The sequence below is a fragment of the Staurois parvus genome, unplaced genomic scaffold (assembly GCF_062004578.1).
Source record: "Staurois parvus isolate SC_StPar_1 unplaced genomic scaffold, SC_StPar_1.0 ptg000449l, whole genome shotgun sequence".
NCBI lineage: Eukaryota > Metazoa > Chordata > Amphibia > Anura > Ranidae > Staurois > Staurois parvus.
Genome location: NW_028318245.1, coordinates 7,509,027 through 7,535,000, shown reverse-complemented (window position 1 = coordinate 7,535,000; position 25,974 = coordinate 7,509,027). Strand labels below are relative to the sequence as shown.

General features: G+C 45.5%; 1 protein-coding gene across 1 annotated transcript in view; it reads right to left on the bottom strand.

Annotated features, from left to right (window-relative positions):
* LOC149453525 (uncharacterized) overlaps window positions 1-25,974 on the bottom strand; it is a 32,760-nt gene that overhangs the window by 1,211 nt on the left and 5,575 nt on the right. Inside the window, exons 8-9 of the mRNA XM_089688657.1 lie at window positions 23,634-25,509; window positions 1-221 (exon numbers count right to left, since the gene is read on the bottom strand). The exon at window positions 1-221 is cut by the window's left edge and continues 1,211 nt beyond it. Coding sequence (XP_089544783.1) covers window positions 1-221; window positions 23,634-25,509 — 2,097 coding nt within the window. The remainder of the gene's footprint in view (window positions 222-23,633; window positions 25,510-25,974) is intronic.

Sequence of the window (25,974 nt, the reverse complement as noted above, 5' to 3'; positions counted from 1 at the left end):
TGGTGCCGACGTTAGGGTCCAATTCAGTAGACCCAACTGATTCCTTCACAAGTTTTTGAGATCTGCTTACTTTATGGTCTGGGGGATCCTGCCTTACTTTCTGGGTGGGGGTGGGGCTGTGAGACTGCAGGAGGTCTCCTTCAGTACATGGCAGGAGTTTTTCGTTCATATGAGAAGTCGTATCCAGATCATCCATTACTTTCGATCGATAATGGACAATCCTGTTGGGAGGAAAGAAAAAAATCAGAAATATAAAGGTGTAAAGATATGAACGTTACCCTGAGGAGCTGTACAACAAGAAGAAGAAACTGACATTTCACAAATTGTGATGTGAGGAGAGCTCTGAGAGCTTATTGGAAGCAAGGGACACCCCCTGCCCTCTCCACACAGCTCACAGGAACAGAGCTGAGGCTGTCAATCTGCTGGAGGTCCCTCCCCTGTCACCATTTTTCTCTTGGTGTCAGGAAAACCTGTCATGCTGATAGCAGAGGAACGATGCAGCAGACAGAAATGACACCTAGTGCTTCTAATTGAGACAAGTACAGACTATAGAGGGATATGCTTTGTTTGTATTTCATGTCTGAGGTTTATAACCTACCGCCCTCATATCCTGGTGGCTTCCAGATAGGGGAAGACATATGGACCCTCCAGGCCTAGGACTGACTCATGGACCCAGAACGTACACAGCCGGCTTCCTAGTAGACGTAAGCACATGTACCTCCCAGGCCTGAGGCTGTCTTATGGGGGTGTAAGGAGCTCAGGAAGCCCAAACATCCATAGCTAGCTTCCCAGTAGGGGTGGACTCATGCAATCCCAGGTCCAAGGCGGACTCATGAGGACATAAGGAGCTGAGGAAACCAGAACATACACAGCCAGCTTCCTAGTAGGGGGAGACAAATGCACCTCCTAGGCCCGAGGCTGACTCGTGAGGGTGTAAGGAGCTCAAGAAGCCAGAATTTACTTAGCAAGCTTCCTAGTAGGAGTAGACACATGCACCTCCTAGGCCCGAGGCTGACTCGTGAGGGTGTAAGGAGCTCAAGAACTCCTAGGCCCGGGGCTGTTTTATGGGGATGTAAGGAGCTCAAGAAATCAGAACGTACATAGCTAGATTCCGAGTAGGGGTGGACACATGCAATCCCAGGTCCAAGGCTGACTCATGAGGACGTAATGAGCACAGGAAGTCAGAATGTACATAGCTAGCTTCCTAGTAGGGGTAGACACATGCAATCCCAGGTCCAAGGCTAACTCATGAGGACGTAAGGAGCTGAGGAAACCAGAACGTACATGGCTGGCTTCCTAGTAGAGGTAGACACATGCAATCCCAGGTCCAAGGCTGACTCGTGAGGACGTAAGGAGCTGAGGAAACCAGAACGTACATGGCTGGCGTCCTAGTAGAGGTAGACACATGCACCTCCCAGGCCCGAGGCTGTCTTATGGTGGTGTAAGGCACTCAGGAAGCCAAAACATCCATAACTAGCTTCCTAGTATTGGTAGATACATGCAATCCCAGGTCCAAGGCTAACTCATGAGGACGTAAGGAGCTCAGGAAACCAGAACGTACATGGCTGGCTTCCTAGTAGAGGTAGACACATGCAATCCCAGGTCCGAGGCTGACTCGTGAGGAGCTCAGGAAACCAGAACGTACATGGCTGGCTTCCTAGTAGAGGTAGACACATGCACCTCCCAGGCCCGAGGCTGTCTTATGGGGGTGTAAGGAGCTCAGGAAGCCAAAGCATCCATAGCTAGATTCCTAGTAGGGGGAGACACATGCAATCCCAGGTCCAAGGCTGACTCGTGATGACGTAAGGAGCTGAGGAAACCAGAACGTATATGGCTGGCTTCCTAGTAGTAGACACATGCACCTCCTAGACCCAAGGCTGTCTTATGAGGGTGTAAGGAGCTCAGGAAACCAGAACGTACATAGCTAGATTCCTAGTAGGGGTAGACACATGCAATCCCAGGTCCAAGGCAGACTCGAGAGGACGTAAAGAGCTGAGGAAACCAGAACATACACAGCCAGCTTCCTAGTAGGTGGAGACACATGCACCTTCCAGGCCCAAGACTGAGCTCAAGAAGTCAAAATGTACATAGCTAGCTTCCTAGTAGGGGTAGACACAAACAATCCCAGGTCCAAGGCTGACTCATGAGGACGTAAGGAGCTCAGGAAACCAGAACATACACAGCCAGTTTCCTAGTAGGCATACACACATGCACCTCCTAGGCCGGAGGCTGACTCGTGAGAGTGTAAGGAGCTCAGGAAGCCAGAATGTACATAACTAGATTTCTAGTAGGGGTAGACACATACAATTCCAGGTCCAAGGCTGACTCATGAGGACGTAAGGAGCTGAGGAAACCAGAACGTACGTATCCAGCTTCCTAGTAGGAGTAGACACATGCACCTCCTAGGCCCGAGGCTGTCTTATGGGGGTACACCCCATAAGGAGCTCAAGAAGCCAGAATGTACATAGCTAGCTTCCTAGTAGGGGTAGACACATACAATCCCAGGTCCAAGGCTGACTCGTGAGGACATAAGGAGCTGAGGAAACCAGAACATACACAGCCAGCTTCCTAGTAGGGGGAGACACATGCACCTCCAGCCTAAAGGCTAACTTATGGGGGCGTAGGGCGCCCAGGAAGCCAAAACGTACATAGCTAGATTCCGTATTGGTGTAGACACCCGTTTCCTAGAAGGGGAAGACTCATGCTCCCCTCAGGCTTGAGGCTGACTCATGGGGGGGTGTAGGGATCTCATGAAGCCCTCCCCCAGCTCCATCCTCTTGGGTGGGCACCCCCCTCCCCAGCTCCATCCTCTTGGGTGGACACCCCCCTTCCCCAGCTCCATCCTCTTTGGTGGGCACCCCCCTCCCCCAGCTCCATTATCTTGGGTGGGCACCCCCCTCCCCCAGCTCCATCCTCTTGGGTGGGCACCCCCCTTCCCCAGCTCCATCCTCTTGGGTGGGCACCCCCTTCCCCAGCTCCATCCTCTTAGGTGGGCACCTTCCTTTCCCAGCTCCATCATCTTGGGTGGGTGCTCCCCTTCTCCGGCTCCATCCTCTTGGGTAGGCACCCCCCCTCCCCCAGCTCTATCTTCTTAAGCAGGCACCCCCCCTCCCCCAGCTCCATGCTCATGGGTGGGCACCCCCCTTCCCCAGCTCCATCCTCTTGAGTGGGCACCCCCCTTCCCCAGCTTCATCCTCTTGGGTGGGCACCCCACTTCCATCCTCTTGGGTGGGCACCCCCCTTCCCCAGTTCCATCATTTTGCATGGGCACCCCTCTTCCCCAGCTCCATCCTCTTGGGTGGGCACCCCCCTTTCCTTAGCTCCATCCTCTTGCGTGGGCACCCCCCTTCCCCAGCTCCATCCTCTTGGGTGGGCACCCCCCTTCCCCAGCTCCATCCTCTTGCGTGGACACCCCCCTCCCCCAGCTCCATCCTTACCCCAAAAGACACAAAACAACCACCAGGATAGACAATTTCTTCTATCAATTATATAATACTCAATTGATTGTCTATATATAACAGAGCACTGCTGACACATTGGTGTCCCCCAGACTCACCAGATCCCCCCCTCCTGTCACTTCACATCTTCTACAGTAAATGATAACCAGCATTCAAAGTCAGGACCAGCTGTACAGTGGACTTCCGGGTCATTGACAGCACTTCCGGGTTTGCGTTCCAAGTCTCACTATCCGGGGTGGAACGCAAACACCAGAAAGTCGTCTGGAACGCAGAGATGGGAAAAAGCATGTGATCTGGTGGCATCTAGTGGTCAAATAACAAACCGAAGCATTGGATTGAATTGACCGGGGCGGTCAATTCTAAAGTGATGCCTGTCAACCCATTCTTTTAGGGGTAACGTGACCAAATTTGGGGGGAAAAATTAGAATCATGATTTAATATAAAATATTTTATAAAATGTTATAAAATATATATTTTTTTAATAATATTCAGTGGGGAAAATAAGCATTAAAAAAAGGGCAGCTCAGTGGTTAGCACTTCAACCTGGCAGTACTCGGGTCGTCGGTTTGAATCCCAACCACGGCACCACCTGCCTGGAGTTTGGATGTTCTCCCTGTGCCTGTGTGGGTTTCCTCTGGGTACTCCGGTTTCTTCCCAAACTCCATGCTTGGTAGGTGAATGGGCTCCTGTCTAAATTGTCCCTAGTATGTGTATGTATGAATGGGAGTAGGGACCTTAGATTGTACGCTCCTCGGGGGCGGGGACTGATGTGAATGTACAATATATATGTAAAGTGCTGTGTAATGATGGTGCTCATTTTCCCCACTGTATATCATTAAAAAAAATATTTTATAACATTTTATAAAATATTTTACCTGTAATAAATACACACATCACCATTTTTCTTGGTATATATAACTTTTTTTTAAAAAAATTTATGGTTGAACTGGATGTTAGTCTACTACTATATTATGCGTAGTATAATATATTAACCACATGCCGCCCAGCCACTGTAGAAATACGGCGGCAGGGCTGCACGGCTGGGCAAAACCACATTTTAAAACGTGTGTTTTCAAAACAGGTAGAAGGCGTGCGCGAGGCGCACCGCCGCCCTACCTGTCCTGCCGATCATGGTCGCGGATGTCAGTCGCCGGGTCACAGCCGGTCGTTACCGGCTATGTCCCGGCGATTAGCGGTAATCACTGACAGAAAGCACAGCTGCAGTAGCTGTGCTTTCTGTCAGTTCCCTGACAGCTCCTGACATGCTGATCGGGACAGAAGAGTTTATCTGTCTGGATCAGCCGTGTTCCCCGTGCAGTATACGCCCCCGCCCCCCCGTAAAACACTCCCCTCACACAGTTAACCCTTTCACTGAATAATAAAGTTAACCCCTTCCTCCCCAGTGCCATTAGTACAGTGTCAGTGTTTTTTTTTTTGCACTGCTCACTGTATTGGTGTCACTGGGGATGTCAGTGACCCCAAGTCAGTTCCCCCCCAGTGTCAGAATGTCCGCCGTAGTCCTGCAGTCCCACCATAAGTCGCTGATCGCCGCCATAAGTCGCTGATCGCCGCCATTATTAGTATGAAAAAAATTCAAAATCCCAGTATCTTTCCCGCTATAACTTTCACGTAAACCAATTCATTTACACGTATTGGGGTTTTTTTAGCAAAGACATGTGGCAAAATACATTTTGGCAGAAATTTATGACTAAATTTGATTTTTTAAGTTTTTTTTTACTGGACATGTTTTATAGCAAAAAGTCCAAAATATTTTTTTTTCCTCAAAATTGTCAGCCTTTTTTTTATAAACCGCAAAAAATAAAAAACGCACAGGCGATCAAATACCACCAAAAGAAAGCTCAATTTGTGGGAAAAAAAGGAGGTAAATTTCATTTATGTACTGTATTGCATGACCGCGCATTTGTCCGTTAAACTAGCACAGCGATGTATAGCAAAAAAATGGCGTAAATTGCAGTATCTATACCATAGTTTGTAGATGCTATAACTTTCACACAAAGCAATCAATATACACTTATTGGGTTTTTTTTTACCAAAAACATGTAGCAGAATACATTTTGGCCTAAATTTATAACTAACTTTGAGTTTACTATATATTTTTTATAGCTGAAAGTAAAAAATATAGTTTTTCTTCAAAATTTTTGGTCTTTTTTTTGTTTATAGCGTGAAAAATAAAAAGCGCACAGGTGATCAAATACCACCAAAAGAAAGCTCTATTTGTGTGAAAAAAGGATGTAAATTTTGTTTGGGTGCAGCATTGCATGACCGCGCAATTATCAGTTGAATTAGTGCAGCGCTGAGTAGCAAAAAGAGGCCTGGTCATTAAGGGGGGTAAATCCTCAGGAGGGCAAGTAGTTAAATATTATATTTAGATAATGTATTAAAAAAAATAATATAAAAGATATATTCTAAAATAATATATGATAAAAATTATAATATCATTGTATTATTTATTATTATTATACAGGATTTATATTATTATTATTATTATACAGGATTTATGGCGCCAACAGTTTGCTCAGCACTTTACAATATAACGGGAGACAATACAGCAACAATACAGTTCAATACAAGAGGGAAAGGAGGGCCCTGATCCTGGGAGCTTATAATCTAGGAGGGAGGGGCTAGGTACAAAAGGTTGTATTAATATTATTATTATTACATCGAGTTTGTATAGCGCCAAAGGGTTTGCTCAGCGCTGTACAATAGAGGGGGGGGGACAATATATGAAACAGTACAGCAACAACAAACAGCACACGAGGGGTTGAAGGGCCCTACTCTTTCGAGCTTACAACTAGGAGGGAGGGGGTAGTGGTACAGGAGGAAGTGGCTGTGGGGGATGGAGTGGTAGGAGGAATGAAGGAGAATGGCTGTTAGGTGAGGGTGGGGTAGGCTTCCCTGAAGAGGTGGGTTTTCAGGGAGCGCCTGAAGGTGAGGAGAAGGAGGACAGAGTAGTCGCCTTTGGCGGTTAGCAGGTCGTTAGTGATTTTGAGGAGGGCAGTTTCGGTGGAGTGTAGGGGACAGAAGCCAGACTGTAGTGGATCAAGGAGGTTGTTGTCAGTGAGGTGGGCGCTTAGGCGATCGTAGACTAAGCGCTCAAGGAGCTTGGAAGTGAGTGGCAGCAGGGAGATGGGTCTGAGGTTGTTTGGGTCAGTGGGGTCCAGGGAGGGCTTTTTGAGTATGGAGGTGATGTGCGCATGCTTTAGGGGGGAGGGGAATGCGCCAGTAGAGAGGGAGAGATTGAAGATGTGGGTGAGGGAGCGGATGAGGGAAGAGGGGGGTGACCGGAGGAGTTGAGAGGGGACAGGGTCCAGGGGGCAGGAAGTGAGGCGGGCTGCTGAGAAGACTTCCTCAGTGGTAGCAAGGCTGAAGGAGTACAGTGCTGGGGGGTTACGGTAAGCGGGGCCTTGGGTGTGGTGGAGGGCAGTGCGGTTGCGAGGTCAGAGGATGGGAGAGATGAGGGGGTGATGGGGGGGGGAGGCTAGGTGGGGAAGTAGATTGCGAGTTGACTATGTCCTTACGGATTGCGTCAATCTTGTTGTGGAAATGAGTGGCAATCTCGTGGGCGGTGAGTGAGGTACTGAGAGGAGGAGAGAGAGCAGGGAGTTGAAGGTGGAGAAGAGTCGGCGAGGGCAGGTGGAGAGGGTGTTGATCAGGTTTACGGAGTAGGCCTGCTTGGCGGCGTGGAGGGAGGAGGTGTAAGTGAGGAAGGCAGATTTGTAGAGGGAGAATGCACGAGGGGACCTGGTTTTGCGCCATAGTCTCTCCAGCGCGACTGTGACGTTTGAGGCATTTAGTATGGTCGTTCTGCCATGGTTGAAGCAGTCTAGGTTTGATGTTGCGTGTGGTTAGGGGTGCTAGAGAGTCTAGGGTAGCTGATAGTGAGTCGTTGTATGTGGTGGTGGCTAGGTTAGGACATGACAGTGGAAGGATGCTGTCGTGTAGGCGGTCGGCAGCCGAGTGGAGGGGGGCCGGGTTCAGGTTGCGGAGGTTGCGGCTGGTGATGGTTTGGCGCTCTGGGGGGGGGGGAGTTAGGGGAAGGGGAGATGGAGAACGTGAGGAGGTGGTGGTCGGAGAGAGGGAAGGGGGTGTTAGTGAACTGCTTGAGGGTACAGAGGTGGGAGAAGACGAGGTTCAGGGTGTTCCCATCGATGTGGGTGGAGGATTGGGTGTACTGTGTGAGCACAAAGGAGGAGGTTAGGTGGAGGAGTTGGGAAGTAGCCGGGTTGTTGTCGTTGATGGGGATATTGAAGTCCCCAAGGATGATGGTCGGTAGCTCAGAGGAGAGGAAGAAGGGAAGCCAGGCGGCGAAGTCATCCAGGAAGCGGGGTATGGATCCGGGAGGCCTGTAGATCACTGCAATCCTTAGGGGGGTGGGGGAGAAGAGCCGGATGCAGTGAGCCTCGAAGGAGGAGAAGGATAGAGAGGGGGGGTTAGGGAGGACCTAGAAGGTGCTCAGCGGTGATAGGAGCAAGCCAAAACTACCGCCTCTGCAACCGCTCGGTCTTGGTGAATGGGACCAGATGAGACCTCCATAGGAGAGTGCCGCAGGGGAGGTAGAGTTAGTGGCCTGTACCCAGGTTTCGGTGACCGCTAGGAGGTTGAGGGAGTGGGAGATAAAGCGGTCATGGATGGCGGTAAGCTTGTTGCAAACCGAGCGGGCGTTCAGGAGTGCAACCGAGAGAGGGGGGATGGATGCGGGGAGGAGGGGCACAGGTATGAGGTTGAGGGGGTTGCAGCGGCTGGCAGAAGCAGGGGGGTCCCTAGGGGGGTGAGGTGGTGAGGGGCCAGGGTTCGGGGAGATGTCCCCAGCGGATAGGAGAAGGGTGAGGAAGGTGGCATGGGAATGGGAAGTGCAGGAGCGTGTGGGTCTGTTAGTGGTGGCATATGGGTCGACGGGGGAGTGGAGTAGCAGGAGGAGGTGGTGAGTGCCGTAGTGGGGAGAGGGAAGAAGTGAAGAGGCAATGTAGAGCTGTTTTGGGGGGGTAGGCGGGTAGAGGGAGGCAATTTTTGGGATGGAGGAGAGGAATACGAGGAGGAGGAGTGCAGGTGGCATGTTGGGGTGAGTGGAGTGCTGGTCAGGACGGGGGAGGTGAAGGGATACAGGTCAGGGCAAGATGATGTGGAGAGTCTGTTTCGCCGTGGAGGAGTCCATTTGAGTCCTTCTGTAGGGGGAGAGTGAGAGTGGAGGGCAGCTGGATCAGCAGCTGGCTGGTTGCAGTCTGTGGGTGCAGTATGCTGGCGTCCGTGGGTGCTGCGGCACGTCTTCAGTGGGTACGGTGGTTTGGCGAGCGTGGTAGACCGCAAGTCCTGGAGCTCCGAGAAAAAGGTCCAGTGGCCTTCCCTGGTTGCTGAGAGTTGTGGGGGCCCCGCCAGTAACTGTGGGGGATGGACTGGTTGTAGTAACTGTGGGGGATGGACTGGTTGGAAGAGTAGAAGATTCCATTGTTAGCTGACAGCAGAATATATAATATAAATCCCGTATAATAATAATATTTTACTTTTTTTTATATTTTGTTATTTTTTATTATTAATATTATTATACTACATTATGCATACTATAATGTATTAAATATTATATAATATAAATAAAATATTATTTTTAAATAATATATTTAAAAAATATAATATAAAAAGATATATTCTAAAATAATATATTATAAAAATTATATCATTATAATATTTTACATTTTTTGATATTTTGATATTATTTTTTTTATTATTTATGTCATTATACTACTATATTATGCATAGTATAATATATTAAATATTATATAAAATCTTACCTTTAAATAATGTATTAAAAAATATAATATAAAAAGATATATAAATAATATATGATACAAATTATAATATCATTATAATATTTTACTTTTTTTATATTTTGTTATTTTTTTATTAATATTATTATACTACATTATGCATAGTATAATGTATTAAATATTATATAATATAAATAAAATATTATTTTTTAAATAATATATTATAAAAATTATATCATTATAATATTTAAAAAAAAATTATATTTTGATATTATTTTTTATTATTAATGTTATTATACTACTATATTATGCATAGTATAATATATTAAATATTATATAAAATAAATAAAATATTATTTTTTAAATAATATATTAAAAATATAATATAAAAAGATATATTCTAAAATAAAATTATAATATCATAATATTTTACTTTTTTTTTATATTATTTGTTATTATTAATGTTATTATACTACTATATTATGCATAGTATAATATATTAAATATTATATAAAATAAATAAAATATTATAAAATATTATTTTTTAAATAATATATTAAAAATATAATATAAAAAGATATATTCTAAAATAATATATTATAAAAATTATAATATCATAATATTTTGCATTTTTTTATATTATTTTTATTATTAATGTTATTATACTACTATATTATGCATAGTATAATATATTAAATATTATATAAAATAAATGAAATATTATAAAATATTATTTTTTAAATAATATATTAAAAATATAATATAAAAAGATATATTCTAAAATAATATATTATAAAAATTATAGCGGTATAATATGTTATATTTTGATATTATTTTTTTATTATTATACTATTCTATTATACTGTACATAGTAGAATATATATTAACCAATAGCCGCTCGGCCAATAGCCGTTTGGCGGCCGGGAAAAGGCTGTAGATTTCCGGGTGGACGCCATATGGCGTCCTCCTGCACATGCGCAGTTTGCACACTTGCAGAGCTGCGCAGTGGCGCGATCTGTCACCGACCGTGTACCTCGGACATGGCCGATGACAGATCTGAGTACTGGCCCCCGTTGCCGGTACCATGTGACCTGCTGTGACCAATCACAGCAGGTCACATGACAGTTGTATACAATGGATGGCTTCATTCATGCCATCCATTGTATACTAGTGTCTAGCTGTGAATGGTCACAGTGATCACATGCACATGTCATGTAATTAGCTGTGGCCAAATCACAGCTAAGCACAGAAAAAAAACAAACAAACCCTGAATGAATCCATGTCATTCAGATAAATGCTTGCTTATAGCAAAGTAATTCTTTGCTATAAGCAAATTGTGTAAAAAAAAAAAATACTGATCACTTCCCCAAAGTAGTACAATGTTACTATGGTAACATTGTACTACTTTGGACATAGTGAAATATGAAAAAAAAATCTTAAAAAGAAAAAAAATGTAATAAAAAATGTAAAATAATTAAAAAATTAAAAAAAATATATATATATTTTTTTTTTCATACTGTCACCAGTCAGTGTCCCTGATCACCGCCATGCCAGTTATATGATGACGCTGTACTGCACTGGTGACAGTTTGTAAAAAAAAAATAGTGAAAATAATTTTTTACATTTTTTCATTTTCCGAGGCGATTGTAGCCGTATTAGTGCATTTGCGACAGAAACAATTGAGTACTGTCCGTGATACTTTTTTTATTTGCACTAACATACAATTTTGATTTGTATAGTACTGCTTGGACTTTGAAGAAGGGGACATACCCCGAAAGCTTGTCCTCAAAATTGTATGTCAGTGCAAATAAAAAAAGTATCACGGACAGTACTCAATTGTTTCATTTTCCGAAAAATGATGACAAACAAAATACAACTTCCATAAACTCACCATGCCTCTTATGAAGTACGTCGGATGGTCTACTTTGCAAAAAGGGGTCATTTGGGGGATATCTGTACTGTTCTGACATTCTTGGACCTCAAGAAATTAGATTGGCTGTCAGTACTTCAGGATTGATCAATATTCAGATCTATACCATAGTTTGTGAACTCTATAACTTTCCTACAAACTAAAAAATACATCCTAATTTGGGTTATTTTCACCAAAGACATGTAGCAGAATACATCTCGGCCTAAATTTATGAAGAACAATTATTTATTTGCAAACTTTTATAACAGAAACGTGTTTTTTTTTCAAAAGTTTTGGTCTTTTTTTGTTAATTTAGTATAAAATAAAAACCCCGGCGGTGATTAAATACCACCAAAAGAAAGCTCTAGTTGTGTGAAGAAAATGATAAAATTTTACTTTGGGTACAATGTTGTATGACCGCGCAATTGTCATTCAAAGTGTGAGAGCGCTGAAACCTGAAAAATGGCCTAGGCAGGAAGGGGTAAAAGTGCCCGGTATGGAAATGGTTAACATATTTTATAAAATAAATAAAATATTATTCATTTAAATAATATATTAAAAATGTAATATAAAAAGATATATTCTAAAATAAGATATTCTGAAAATTATCGTTATATTTTATATTATTCTATATTTTGATATTAATTATTTTTTTTATTATTGACATTATTATACTATTATATTATACAAAACTTATTTATTTGTATCGTTATTACAATTTTATTACAGGAATGTATTATTATACAGATTAGTTTTTTTTAATTTGTGTTTCTTCATTTGTAAAAAAAAAAGTATTATGCTTTTATCATTATTACAAGGACATATTATTATATAGATTCTTTGTCAGGTCCTGCTTTCTTGCTGCTTCGTGTTTTATAAACACATCTATAGGTACAAGCAGCCATGTTGGCTGCATACGCAGGCTGCGATTCATGCAGTGATGGAGGAAGCGAAGACTTTTCTGCAGCTCGTATGACCTAAAGCAGGCTCCTGATCAGTGCGGTACAGCAAGCGCGACCTCCGACCTTCCATCTTGGGTTCAAAACATGGGAGATGCGTGGAGACAAAGAAGACTGAGCGTGTGCACAGGGGAGGTAGTACCGATCCTTTATAGCACTTCAGCCTTGCAGCACTGGGGTACTAATATGAGCAAGGATACTATCTGCATGGAGTCTGCTCGTTCTCCTTGTGGTTGCGTGGGTATCCTCCATGTACTCCGGTTTCCTCCCACAACCCCAAAAATATACTGGTTAATTGGCTCCTGTCTAAATCGGCCCTAGCATGCGTGTGATATAGGGGTCTTAGACTGTAAGCTCCTCGAGGGCGGGGACAGATGGGAATGTAAAATATGTAAAGTCAGTGTGATATAGGGGTCTTAGACTGTAAGCTCCTCGGGGGCGGGGACAGATGGGAATGTACAATATGTAAAGTCAGTGTGATATAAGTGTCTGTAATAAAGTGGCTGTAAACCCGTACATATACCCAGCAAAGTGACTGGCCTCAGACAATGAAACAAATCCAGGTACGTAAGTTGTACCTGTTTATCTGAAATCTTCTCTTCAGTCCAGAATTTATACAGCTTGTCTGAGCTTTCAGAAAACTGTGGGCGGGCGATGAACCCATATGGAAGAAAAATAGATCTGAAATATATTTTAAAAATATTGTTCCCACATATATTGCCATATATTTGAAATGCTACAATTTTGGCAGTATTCAATATATTTTAAAATATATTTCAATATATATATATATACTGCGTGTTGAAATGCGTTTTTATCACAAAAAATATGAAAACATATTTTTAAAAATACATTTTCAAATATACCGAGTGTCTTTAAAAATACAAATCTACATTTTTGGAATGCATTTACAAATATATGTAAAAATATATGTTAAAATGACTTTTTTTGTATGGAAAAAAAAAATCTGAAGAACATATCTAAACAATATATATTTTTAAAAATATTTTTCATATATTGTGTAATATATATATTAAAAAAAAGCATTTCAACATGATATATATATATATATATATATGAAATGTATTTTTAAAAATATTTTACATATTCTTTATACAGTATATTTGAAATGTGTTTTTAAAAATATTTTTCATATACTTTATACAGTATATTTGAAATGTATTTTTAAAAATATTTTTTATATATTTTGTAATAAAAATGCATTTCAACATGCAGTATATATATATATATATATATATATATATATATATATATTTATTGAAATATATTGAATATGTCATTTTAACAAATAGTTTTACATAGATTTACATTTGTAAATGCATTCTAAAAATTTAGATTTCTATTTTTAAAGACATACAGTATATTTGAAAATGTATTTTTAAAATTTTTTTCACGTTTTGTAATACAAAAAAAATATATATATATATATATATTGAAATATATTGAATATGTAATTTAACATATATTCTTACATCTATTTGTAAATGCATTCCAAAAATGTAGATTTGTATTTTTAAAGACATACAGTATATTTGAAAATGTATTTTTAAAAATATTTTTCAGATATTTTGTAATAAAAACGCATTTCAACATGCAGTATATATATATATATATATATATATATATATATATATATGGCGTTGGTTGGTGTCAGGCTGTCTCAATGTGTGGAGGAGGAGGGGTGGTGTTGGTCAGTGTCAGGCTGTCTCAATAGGGTGGAGGGGGGTGGTGGTGTTGGTCGGTGTCAGGCTGTCTCAAAGGGTGGAGGGGGGTGGTGGTGTTGGTCGGCGTCAAGCTGTCTCAATGGGTGGAGGGGGGTGGTGGTGTTGGTCGGTGTCAGGCTGTCTCAATGGGTGGAGGGGGGTGGTGGCGTTGGTCCGTGTCAGGCTGTCTCAATAGGGTGTAGGAGGGTGGTGGCGTTGGTTGGTGTCAGGCTGTCTCAATGGGTGGAGGGGGGTGGTGGTGTTTGTCGGTGTCAGGCTGTCTCAATGTGTGGAGGGGGGTGGTGGTGTTGGTCGGTGTCAGGCTGTCTCAATGGGAGGAGGGGGGTGGTGGTGTTGGTCGGTGTCAGGCTGTCTCAATAGGGTGGAGGGGGGTGGTGGTGCTGGTTGGTGTCAGGCTGTCTCAATGGGTGGAGGGGGGGGTGGTGGTGTTGGTCGGCGTCAGGCTGTCTCAATGTGTGGAGGGGGGTGGTGGTGTTGGTCGGTGTCAGGCTGTCTCAATAGGGTGGAGGGGGGTGGTGGTGTTGGTCGGTGTCAGGCTGTCTCAATGTGTGGAGGGGGGTGGTGGTGTTGGTCGGTGTCAGGCTGTCTCAATGGGAGGAGGGGGGTGGTGATGTTGGTCGGTGTCAGGCTGTCTCAATAGGGTGGAGGGGGGTGGTGGTGCTGGTTGGTGTCAGGCTGTCTCAATGGGTGGAGGGGGGGTGGTGGTGTTGGTCGGCGTCAGGCTGTCTCAATGGGTGGAGGGGGGTGGTGGTGTTGGTCGGTGTCAGGCTGTCTCCATGGGTGGAGGGGTGGGATGGTGTTGGTCGGTGTCAGGCTGTCTCCATGAGTGGAGGGGGGTGGTGGTGTTGGTCGGTGTCAGGCTGTCTCCATGGGTGGAGGGGGGTGGTGGTGTTAGTCGGTGTCAGGCTGTCTCAATGGATGGAGGGGGGTGGTGGTGTTGGTCGGTGTCAGGCTGTCTCAATGGGTGGACGGGGGTGGTGGTGTTGGTCGGTGTCAGGCTGTCTCAATAGGGTGTAGGAGGGTGGTGGCGTTGGTTAGTCTCAGGCTGTCTCAATGTGTGGAGGAGGGGGGGTGGTGTTAGTCGGTGTCAGGCTGTCTCAATAGGGTGGAGGGCGGTGGTGGTGTTGGTTGGTGTCAGGCTGTCTCAATAGGGTGGAGGGGGTGGTGGTGTTGGTCGGTGTCAGGCTGTCTCAATGGGTGGAGGGGGATGGTGGTGTTGGTCGGTGTCAGGCTATCTCCATGGGTGGAGGGGTGGGGTGGTGTTGGTCGGTGTCAGGCTGTCTCCATGGGTGGAGGGGGGTGGTGGTGTTGGTCGGTGTCAGGCTGTCTCCATGTGTGGAGGGGGGTGGTGGTGTTGGTCGGAGTCAGGCTGTCTCAATGGGTGGAGGGGGGTGGTGGTGTTGGTCGGTGTCAGGCTGTCTCAATAGGGTGTAGGAGGTTGGTGGCGTTGGTTAGTGTCAGGCTGTCTCAATGTGTGGAGGAGGGGGGGTGGTGTTGGTCGGTGTCAGGCTGTCTCAATGGGTGGAGGGGGGTGGTGGTGTTGGTCGGCGTCAGGCTCTCTCAATGGGTGGAGGGGGGGTGGTGGTGTTGGTCGGCGTCAGGCTGTCTCAATGGGTGGAGGGGGGGTGGTGGTGTTGGTCGGCGTCAGGCTGTCTCAATGGGTGGAGGGGGGTGGTGGTGTTGGTCGGTGTCAGGCTGTCTCAATAGGGTGGAGGGGGGTGGTGGTGTTGGTTGGTGTTAGGCTGTCTCAATAGGGTGGAGGGGTGGTGGTGTTGGTTGGTGTCAGGCTGTCTCCATGGGTGGAGGGGTGGGGTGGTGTTGTTCGTTGTCAGGCTGTCTCCATGGGTGGGGGGGTGGTGGTGTTGGTCGGTGTCAGGCTGACTCCATGGGTGGAGGGGGGTGGTGGTGTTGGTCGGTGTCAGGCTGTCTCCATGGGTGGAGGGGTGGGGTGATGTTGGTCGGTGTCAGGCTGTCTCCATGGGTGGAGGGACTTGGTGGTGTTGGTCGGTGTCAGGCTGTCTCCATGGGTGGAGGGAGGTGGTGGTGTTGGTCGGTGTCAGGCTGTCTCCATGGGTGGAGGGGGGTGGTGGTGTTGGTCGGTGTCAGGCTGTCTCAATGGGTGGAGGGGGGTGGTGGTGTTGGTCGGTGTCAGGCTGTCTCCATGGGTGGAGGGTGGTGGTGGTGTTGGTCGGTGTCAGGCTGTCTCATTGGGTGGAGGGGGGTGGTGGTGTTGGTCGGTGTCAGGCTGTCTCCATGGGTGGAGGGGGGTGGTGGTGTTGGTCGGTGTCAGGCTGTCTCCATGGGTGGAGGGGGGTGGTGGTGTTGGTCGGTGTCAGACTGTCTCCATGGGTGGAGGGGGGTGGTGGTGTTGGTTGGTGTTAGGCTGTCTCAATAGGGTGGAGGGGTGGTGGTGTTGGTTGGTGTCAGGCTGTCTCCATGGGTGGAGGGGTGGGGTGGTGTTGTTCGTTGTCAGGCTGTCTCCATGGGTGGGGGGGTGGTGGTGTTGGTCGGTGTCAGGCTGACTCCATGGGTGGAGGGGGGTGGTGGTGTTGGTCGGTGTCAGGCTGTCTCCATGGGTGGAGGGGTGGGGTGATGTTGGTCGGTGTCAGGCTGTCTCCATGGGTGGAGGGACTTGGTGGTGTTGGTCGGTGTCAGGCTGTCTCCATGGGTGGAGGGAGGTGGTGGTGTTGGTCGGTGTCAGGCTGTCTCCATGGGTGGAGGGGGGTGGTGGTGTTGGTCGGTGTCAGGCTGTCTCAATGGGTGGAGGGGGGTGGTGGTGTTGGTCGGTGTCAGGCTGTCTCCATGGGTGGAGGGTGGTGGTGGTGTTGGTCGGTGTCAGGCTGTCTCATTGGGTGGAGGGGGGTGGTGGTGTTGGTCGGTGTCAGGCTGTCTCCATGGGTGGAGGGGGGTGGTGGTGTTGGTCGGTGTCAGGCTGTCTCCATGGGTGGAGGGGGGTGGTGGTGTTGGTCGGTGTCAGACTGTCTCCATGGGTGGAGGGGGGTGGTGGTGTTGGTCGGTGTCAGGCTGTCTCAATGGGTGAAGGGGGGATGTGGTGTTGTTGGTCGGTGTCAGGCGTTCCATTTTTGTGTTGCCTAGAGCAGCACCAAACCAAACTCCACCGGTGCCTTGGAGAAAGAGACTGTAGACGACAAGCTCCTTGTGGGTGGGGCCTGACGGGAATGTAACATTGTGTAAAGCGTAAATTGTCAGCGCTGTAACATACAAATACCCAATCACAGGAAAGGAAAAAAAAAACCAGGACTAGCGCTTGCACGTGACTGGGTATACAATGTGAACAGACCTCCTCCTTATTCCCACCTCTTTAGTAAACCAACCTCATTGGACGATCTTTGAGCACAGAAAGTTTATAGAAATCACGAAACACGAACTTCAACTAATATTAGTACATATAAAAATCGCTCTACAAATATATATACAGTATATACAAGACATGCGAAGGTTAACAATGGGAGGGGCTTCGTGAACGTTCATACACATGAACGTCAATATGTTCCTGATGAGTGCCATGCTGTCCAATCCAATCCAGCTGAAGGCCGATGCCAGGAAAGTCTTATACAGCTGTTGGCGGGATCAACCTCGTTCCATCCAAACGGCACGGCCATTGTGAAACCAAAAGGTGCCATGGAGCGGGAGGATGGGGGGGTCGGAACACTTATTAGGTTTACTGGTGGAGAAATTTACCCTCACTTCCTGTCCTGCTGACTATGGTTTCATCAGAGAGGGGAAATCTGCACAGACAGAAGTATGAATCCGATGGGATGTTGCAGGTTTCTCCTCACTTCCTGTCTGGTAAAACGTGGTCATCAGGACAGGAAATATGGACCCGGATGGCAGTAAAAAAGGAATCTAACCCCTCCCCCCTTCCCATCCAAAACTAAGAAAAACTACTTGGATGGACATACACTTTAAATAGCAATTGTGAGACTCCTTACTCTCACCGTGACCCCAGCGGAAGAATACCAACTGGATTTGCCGGAACAGTTCTGCATTTTGGGTTTTAGCCCCGATGATGCCGTGTCCCTAGCCACACCCAGGGATCACAGCGTCACCCGTATTTGAACAGTAGCTCACAAAAAAAACCTATTTGGATGGACATACACTTTAAATAGCAATTGTGAGACTTCTTACTCTCACTGTGATCCCAGCGTAAGGATACCAACTGTCCCGGATTTGCTGGGACAGTCCCGAATCTTGGACTTCAAATAGAACTATAGGCAAAAAATTTTTTTCATTTTGGATAGAGCAAGGGAAGGTTATAACTCCTGCCAGATTTTTTTCGCCATGTGTCCCAGTGCAGAGATTTGCCTTCAATTCCTGTCCTATAGCCAAACAGGAAGTGAGAGGAAATCCCTGCAAATTAAGGAATTCCTTGGGGACCCCTAGGTGACCAGAACTAGTGTCCCCATTGGAAAATTTCCCCTCTATTACTTTTCTAGGAACAACTCAAAATTTGTGATTTTCTTTTTTACTTTTACTTTGACCCCAGAGTAAGGATACCAACTGTCCCGGATTTTCCGGGACAGTCCCGAATCTTGGACTTCAAATAGAACTATAGACAAAACTTTTTTTTCTTCATTTTGTATAGAGCAAGGGAAGGTTATAACTCCTGCCAGATTTTTTTCGCCATGTGTGTCCCATTGCAGAGATTTGCCTTCACTTCCTGTACCATAGCCAAACAGGAAGTGAGAGGAAATCCCTGCAAATCAAGCAAATTCCTTGGGGACCATCTAGGTCACCAGAACTAGTGTCCCCATTGGAAAATTTCCCCTCTATTACTTTTCTAGGAACAACTCAAAATTTGTGATTTTCTTTTTTACTTTTACTTTGACCCCAAAGTAAGGATACCAACTGTCCCAGATTTGCCTGCATTTTGGGTTTTAGCCCCGATGATGCCGTGTCCCTAGCCATGCCCAGGGATCACAGCGTCACCCATTATTGAACAGTAGCTCACGAAAAAAGATATATTTGGATGGACATACACTTTAAATCGCAATTGTGAGACTTCTTACTCTCACCGTGACTCCAGCATAAGGACCAACTGTCCCGGATTTGCCAGGACAGTCCTGCATTTTGGATTTTAACCCGATGATGCCGTGCATGTCCAGGGATCACAGCGTCACCCGTATTTGAACAGTAGCTCACAAAAAAACCTTTTGGATGGACATACACTTTAAATAGAAATTGTGAGACTCCTTACTCTCACTGTGACTCCAGCGTAAGGATACCAACTGCCCCGGATTTGCTGGGACAGTCCTGAATCTTGGACTTCAAGTAGAACTAACGGCAAAAACTTTTATTTTCATTTTGGATAGAGCAAGGGAGAGTTATAACTCCTGCCAGATTTTTTTTCGCCATGTGTCCCATTGCAGAGATTTTGTCTTCACTTCCTGTCCCATAGCCAAACAGGAAGTGAGAGGAAATCCCTGCAAATCAAGCAAATTCCTTGGGGACCCCTAGGTGACCAGAACTAGTGTCCCCATTGGAAAATTTCCCCTCTATTACTTTTCTAGGAACAACTCAAAATTTGTGATTTTCTTTTTTACTTTTACTTTGACCCCAGAGTAAGGATACAATCTGTCCCGGATTTGCCGGGACAGTCCCGCATTTTGGATTTTAACCCCGATGATGCCGTGCATGTCCAGGGATCACAGCGTCACCCGTATTTGAACAGTAGCTCACAAAAAAAAATCTATTTGGATGGACATACACTTTAAATAGCAATTGTGAGACTTCTTACTCTCACCATGACTCCAGCATAAGTAACAACTGTATAGCAAAACTTTTTTTTTTTTTCATTTTGGCTAGGGCAAGGGAAGGTTATATCTCCTGCCAGATTTTGTTCGGCCATATGTCCCATTGCAGAGATTTGTCTTCACTTCCTGTCCCATTGCCAAACAGGAAGTGAGAGGAAATCTCTGCAAATTAAGGAATTCCTTGGGGACCCCTAGGTCACCAGAACTAGTGTCCCCATTGGAAAATTTCCCCTCTATTACTTTTCTGGGGACAACTCAAAATTTGTGATTTTCTTTTTTACTTTTACTTTGACCCCAGAGTAAGGATACCAACTGTCCCGGATTTGCCAGGACAGTCCCGCATTTTGGACTTCAAGTAGAACTATATGTAATACTGTTTTTTCATTTTGGCAAGGGCAAGGGAGGGTTATATCTCCTGACAGATTTTGTTCGGCCATATGTCCCATTGCAGAGATTTGTCTTCACTTCCTGTCCCATAGCCAAACAGGAAGAGAGAGGAAATCCCTGCAAATTAAGGAATTCCTTGGGGACCCCTAGGTGACCAGAACTAGTGTTCCCATTGGAAAATTTCTTCTCTATTACTTTTCTGGGGACAACTCAAAATTTGGGATTTTCATTTTTACTTTTACTTTGACTCCAGAGTAAGGAAATCTCTGCAAATTAAGGAATTCCTTGGGGACCCAATAGGTCACCAGAACTAGTGTCCCCATCTATTACTTTTCTGGGGACAACTCAAAATTTGTCCAGGGGCCACAACGACACCCTCAATAAGACATTCCTTATGGTGATGGAGGACATGAGTGGGCAAGTCCCCACATAATTAGAGGCAGGGTTTTGGCAGGCCATGCTGGTCAATGGGCAAGGTCCGGGCAGGTCCACCCATCACCGGCAAACCTGAGGCAGACTGTGGGCAAGACCAGGACTGAAATTTGGTGAATATCCCAAAAGGGAAGATTTGGTCCACCCGAAACCCATCAGCCACCATGGCAAAGCTCACTCAGCAAAGATCCAACCACTGCTCAACATAGACGTAACGGGATTGTAGAGGTCCACACCGTAAATATATTTTTCGAGTAAAGAAAGTCCTTGTGGGGTGGGGTGACCCTATAGGCCTTCCAACCATTTTGTTGAAGACTTCCACGTCTTTGCAAGCTCCTCTACTTTCTAAAATGATCTTACAGACAGATTGTGAGGTCGAGTAACAGAGTATAACCGATGCCTGGTGGCTAAACAATTACTAAGCGTTACTTCCTGGCAGGCTTGGGTCTTTGTAGGCCTCAGACCAAGTGTGATTCATGCTTTATACACATAATTCTAAGTGGGAATCTTAGGGCACCATAACAAAATCTTATTGTAACCTGAGATCCACAGCTTCAGGAGGATGTACTCTTTAAGGATTTGCTCAAAACATTCTTCTACACTTAAATTTTATTCGTTCTTTGGTTTCTCTACGGCTACTAGGATTTGGTAGACCCTATGTAGTATGCTATAGCTGTGGGATTTTGGTGGAACACGTTTGGACCCTATAGCTATTAGTTTTGGTGGACCCCAGTTAATTTGTTGGAGCTGTTGGGTTTTGATGGATCCCATTTAGTGACATATAACTATTGAGTTTTGTTAAACCACATTTAGTATGTCTATAGCTGTTGGAGTTTGGTGGACCCCATTCAGTCTTACATAACTGTTGGCTTTTGGTGGATCCTGTTTAGTTTTGGAAGACCTCAATCAGTGATGACCAGGCTTCTGTATTTTGGTGGGCCACATTTAGTCCCCTATAGCTATTGAGTTTTGGTGGGCCCTGTTTAATTTGTTGGAGCAGCTGGGGCTTAATGGACTCTATTTACTTCTCTAAGCTGATTGATTTTGGTGAACCCCATGTTCATCTCTATAGCTGATGGAGTTTGGTGGACCCCATTCAGTCTTCTATAACTGTTGGGTTTTGGGAGATCCGAATCAGTGTTCACCAGGCTGTTGGGTTTTGGTAGACCATATCTAGTCCCCTATAGCTATTGGGTTTTGGTGGGCCCTGTTAATTTGTTGGAGCAGTTGGGTTTTACTGGACCCCATTTGCTCCTCTAAGCTAATACATTTTGGTGGACTCCATTTGCATCTCTGTAGTTGTTGGACCACATTCAATCTTATATAACTGTTGGGTTTTGGTGGATCCTATTTGCATCTCTATATCTGTAGGAGTTTGGTGGACCCCATTCAGTCTTACATAACTGTTGGGTTTTGGTGGATCCTATTTAGTTTTGGAAGACCCCAATCAGTGATGACCAGGCTTCTGGATTTTGGTGGACCACATTTAGTCCCCTATAACTATTGCGTTTTGGTGGGCCGTTTAATTTGTTGGAGCAGCTGAGGCTTAATGGACTCTACTTCTCTAAGCTGATTGATTTTGGTGGACCCCATTTTCATCTCTATAGCTGGTGGAGTTTGGTGGACCCCATTCAGTCTTCTATAACTGTTGGGTTTTGGGAGGTCCGAATCAGTGTTCACCAGGCTGGTTTTGGTAGACCATATCTAGTCCCCTAAAGCCTTTTGGTGGGCCCTGTTTTTGTTTGTTGGAGCAGTTGAGTTTTAAGGGACCCCATTTGCTCCTCTAAATTGATGGATTTTGGTGGACTCCATTTGCATCTCTATAGCTGTAGGAGTTTGGTGGACTCCATTCAGTCTTACATAACTGTTGGGTTTTGGTGGATCCTATTTAGCTTTGGAAGACCCCAATCAGTGATGACCAGGCTTCTGGATTTTGGTGGACCACATTTAGTCCCCTATAACTATTGAGGTGTGGTGGACCCTGTTTAAGTAGTCTGAGCAGCTGAGGCCTAATGGACTCTATTTATTTCTCTAAGCTGATGGATTTTGTTGAACCCCATTTTCATCTCTATAACTGGTGGAGTTTGGTGGACCCTATTCAGTCTTCTATAACTGTTGGGTTTTGGGAGATCCGAATCAGTGTTTACCAAGCTGTTGGGTTTTGGTAGACCATATCTAGTCCCCTATAGCTATTGTGTTTTGGTGGGCCCTGTTTAATTTGTTGGAGCAGCTGAGGCTTAATGGACTCTACTTCTCTAAGCTGATGGATTTTGGTGGACTCCATTTTCATCTCTATAGTTGATGGAGTTTGGTGGACCCCATTCAGTCTTCTATAACTGTTGGGTTTTGGGAGATCTGAATTAGTGTTCACCAGGCTGTTGGGTTTTGGTAGACCATATCTAGTCCCCTATAGCTATTACGTTTTGGTGGGCCCTGTTTAGTTTGTTGGAGCAGTTGGGTTTTGATGGACCCCATTTGCTCCACTAAGTTGATGGATTTTGGTGGACCACAATTTGCATCTCTATAGCTGTTGGAGTTTGGTGGACCCCATTCAGTCTTCTTTAACTGTTGGGTTTTGCTGGACCCTATTTAGTCTTCTATAACTTTTGAGTTTTGGGAGAACCGAATCAGTGTTCACCAGGCTGTTGGGTTTTAGTAGACCACGCCTAGTCCCTTATAGCTATTGAGTTTTGGTGGGCTCTGTTTAGTCTGTTGGAGTAGTTTGGTTTTGATGGACCCCATTTGCTCCTCTAAGCTAATAAATTTTGGTGGACTCCATTTGCATCTCTGTAGTTGTTGGACCACATTCAATCTTCTATAACTGTTGGGTTTTGGTGGATCCTAATTAGTCTTCTATATCTTTTGGGTTTTTGGGAGACCTGAATTAGTGTTCACTAAGCTGTTGGGTTTTGGTAGTCCACATCTAGTCCCCTATAGCTATTGAGTTTTGGTGGGCCCTGTTTAGTTTGTTGGAGCAGTTGGGTTTTGATGGACCCCATTTTCTCCTCTAAGCTGATGGATTTTGGTGGACCCCATTTGCATCTCTATAGCTGTTGGAGTTTGGTGGACCCCATTCAGTCTTCTATAACTGTTGGGTTTTGGTGGACCCTATTTAGTCATCTATAGCTGTTGGGTTTTGGGGACCCCAACTAGTGTTCATCTTAACACTGAGACTTTGTGATTCAAAATGGAAAGTCAATTTGTACATCCACGTGGACCTTCTGGTGTCGTGTGAGGTGGGACTTTTTTATAAAGCGTTTTCCACACTGAGTGCAGGCATGAGGCCGCTCACCTGTATGAATCCGCACATGCTTAGCTAGGTCAGAGTTGCTGATGAAACATTTGCCACACAACGGGCAAAGGTAAGGCCGTTCACCAGTATGAGTTCTCTGGTGTATATGAAGGTAAGACTTCTCGGCAAAGCTGCGCCCACAATCTGTGCAAGAATAAGGCTTCTCACCCGTGTGACTCCTCTGGTGTTTCACTAGATCCATATTCCGGACAAAGCTCTTCCCACACTCACTGCAGATGAATGGTTTCTCCTCAGTGTGGGACCTCTGGTGGTTCAGAAGGAGAGCAGGAGTAGGAAAGCACTTTTTACACTCAGGACATGGGTACTGCTCAGCACCATGGTGGACTCGACTGTGCAAAACAAGGTGGGCATTGTTAAGGAAGCTCTTGCCACATTCTGGGCAGGAACAGGTCTTATCCCGCGTGTGGGTCAGCTGGTGCTTGACCAGGTCAGAGTTGTCAATGAAGCACTTGCTGCACCAGTTGCAGGAGTAAGGCTTGTCACCAGAGTGGATCCTCAGGTGGCGGTTAAGGTGGGACTTCTTAGTAAAGCATTTTCCGCACTCTGTGCAAAAATGGGGTCGTTCCCCTGTGTGAGTCCTCCGGTGCTTCACCAATTCAGAGTTGCTTATGAAGCATTTGCCACAGTCAGGGCAAGGAAAGGGCTTCATGCCAAGATGGATCTTGCGATGGCTGCTCAGGTAGGTCTTGTAGGCAAAATGGCGCCCGCAGTCGGTGCAAGCATATGGCTTCTCCCCAGCGTGGCTCCTCTGGTGCAGGACCAAGACAGCCTTCCGGATGAAACACTTGCCGCACTCCGGGCATGGGTAGGGCCTGTCGCCGGTGTGAATCCGACGGTGGACCACCAGGTGTGTTTTGCTACTGAAGCACTTGCCACAGTCGACGCAGGAAAATGGGCGTTCTCCTGTGTGGACTCTTTGGTGGACGACGAGATGAGGTTTGCTGAAGAATCGTTTGCCACACACCTCACAGGAAAAGGGCTTCTCTCCAGTGTGGACCCTTTGGTGCTGAACCAGGTCAGACCTCCGAATAAAGCCCTTCCCACACTCCGAGCAGGTGTGGGGCTTCTCCCCTGTATGAATCTTGCGGTGGACGATGAGCGCCGAGATGCTGATAAAGCGCTTCTTGCACTCAGAGCAGGAATATGGCTTCTCGCCCGTGTGGATTCGGGTGTGGATGGCTAGGTAGGCCTTGCTGACAAAACGTCTGCCACACTCATTGCAGGCAAACGGCTTCTCGCCGGTGTGAACGATGGCGTGCTTGGCCAGGTCAGAAGACCGGATGAAGCTCTTGTCACATTCAGGGCAAGAGTGAGGCCTCTTGACGCTGTGGTACTTGACGTGTTTGGAGAATTTGGACTTCTTGCTAAATGTCTTACTGCAAAGCGGACAGGCAAAGGATGGGTTCGCTTGTTGACGGTCAGGACAGTCATAGCCAATGCTAAGGCCCGTTGGAACTTCCAAAGACTTGGGTGTCCCGCCAGCACCATCTGTAGGTGAATACGTATCTACATCACACACTTGGGGTTCATCTTGATCTTTCAGATAATGAAGACCATTATTAGCCGTTGAACTGGAGCTATCCTGGATTGGGAGGTGCTCAGGTCTGATGGAGCTCTGGTTGTCTTGGTTTGGGAGGCGCTCCTCTTCAACAGATCTGCTGGAACTCTGGCCGTTCTGGTTTGGGAGGTGCTCTTCTTTAACAGATCTTACGGAGCTCTGACTGTCCATCAATTTCCAACTCCATAGTAAACCTGAGGGAACAAAAAGCAGAATGTATCACGAAGCACAGTCTGTTTCTAGCACATAAAACAAATGCAAAACCACAACACCATTTTTAGAGATCGTGACAACCAACCGCCAATTTTGTATGCAGAAAGATGAATACCAGCTCTTAGTAGCCACTTCTCTTCCTCCTGAACCAGGAAAAAGAAGCAACTACCTGGATGCAATGGAGGCCACCCCTGATATACTTCTGCCTAAGTCATAAAGCCAAGCATGACGCAATGGAAAAGGATGGATGATGACTAGTCTGTTAAAGTGTTCGACAAGTAAGTAAATATTTTAGCAAGATAAATTAGGTGACATCACTGCCTTCCTATCTCAGTGCAACATCCTGAATTAAAATTAAACGGGAATGGGCAAAACCAAAACTCTTCACGTCACCTGGTTTGATTGTAATGATTTGCAGGAACTCTCTATGAACTGGTCTAACGAGA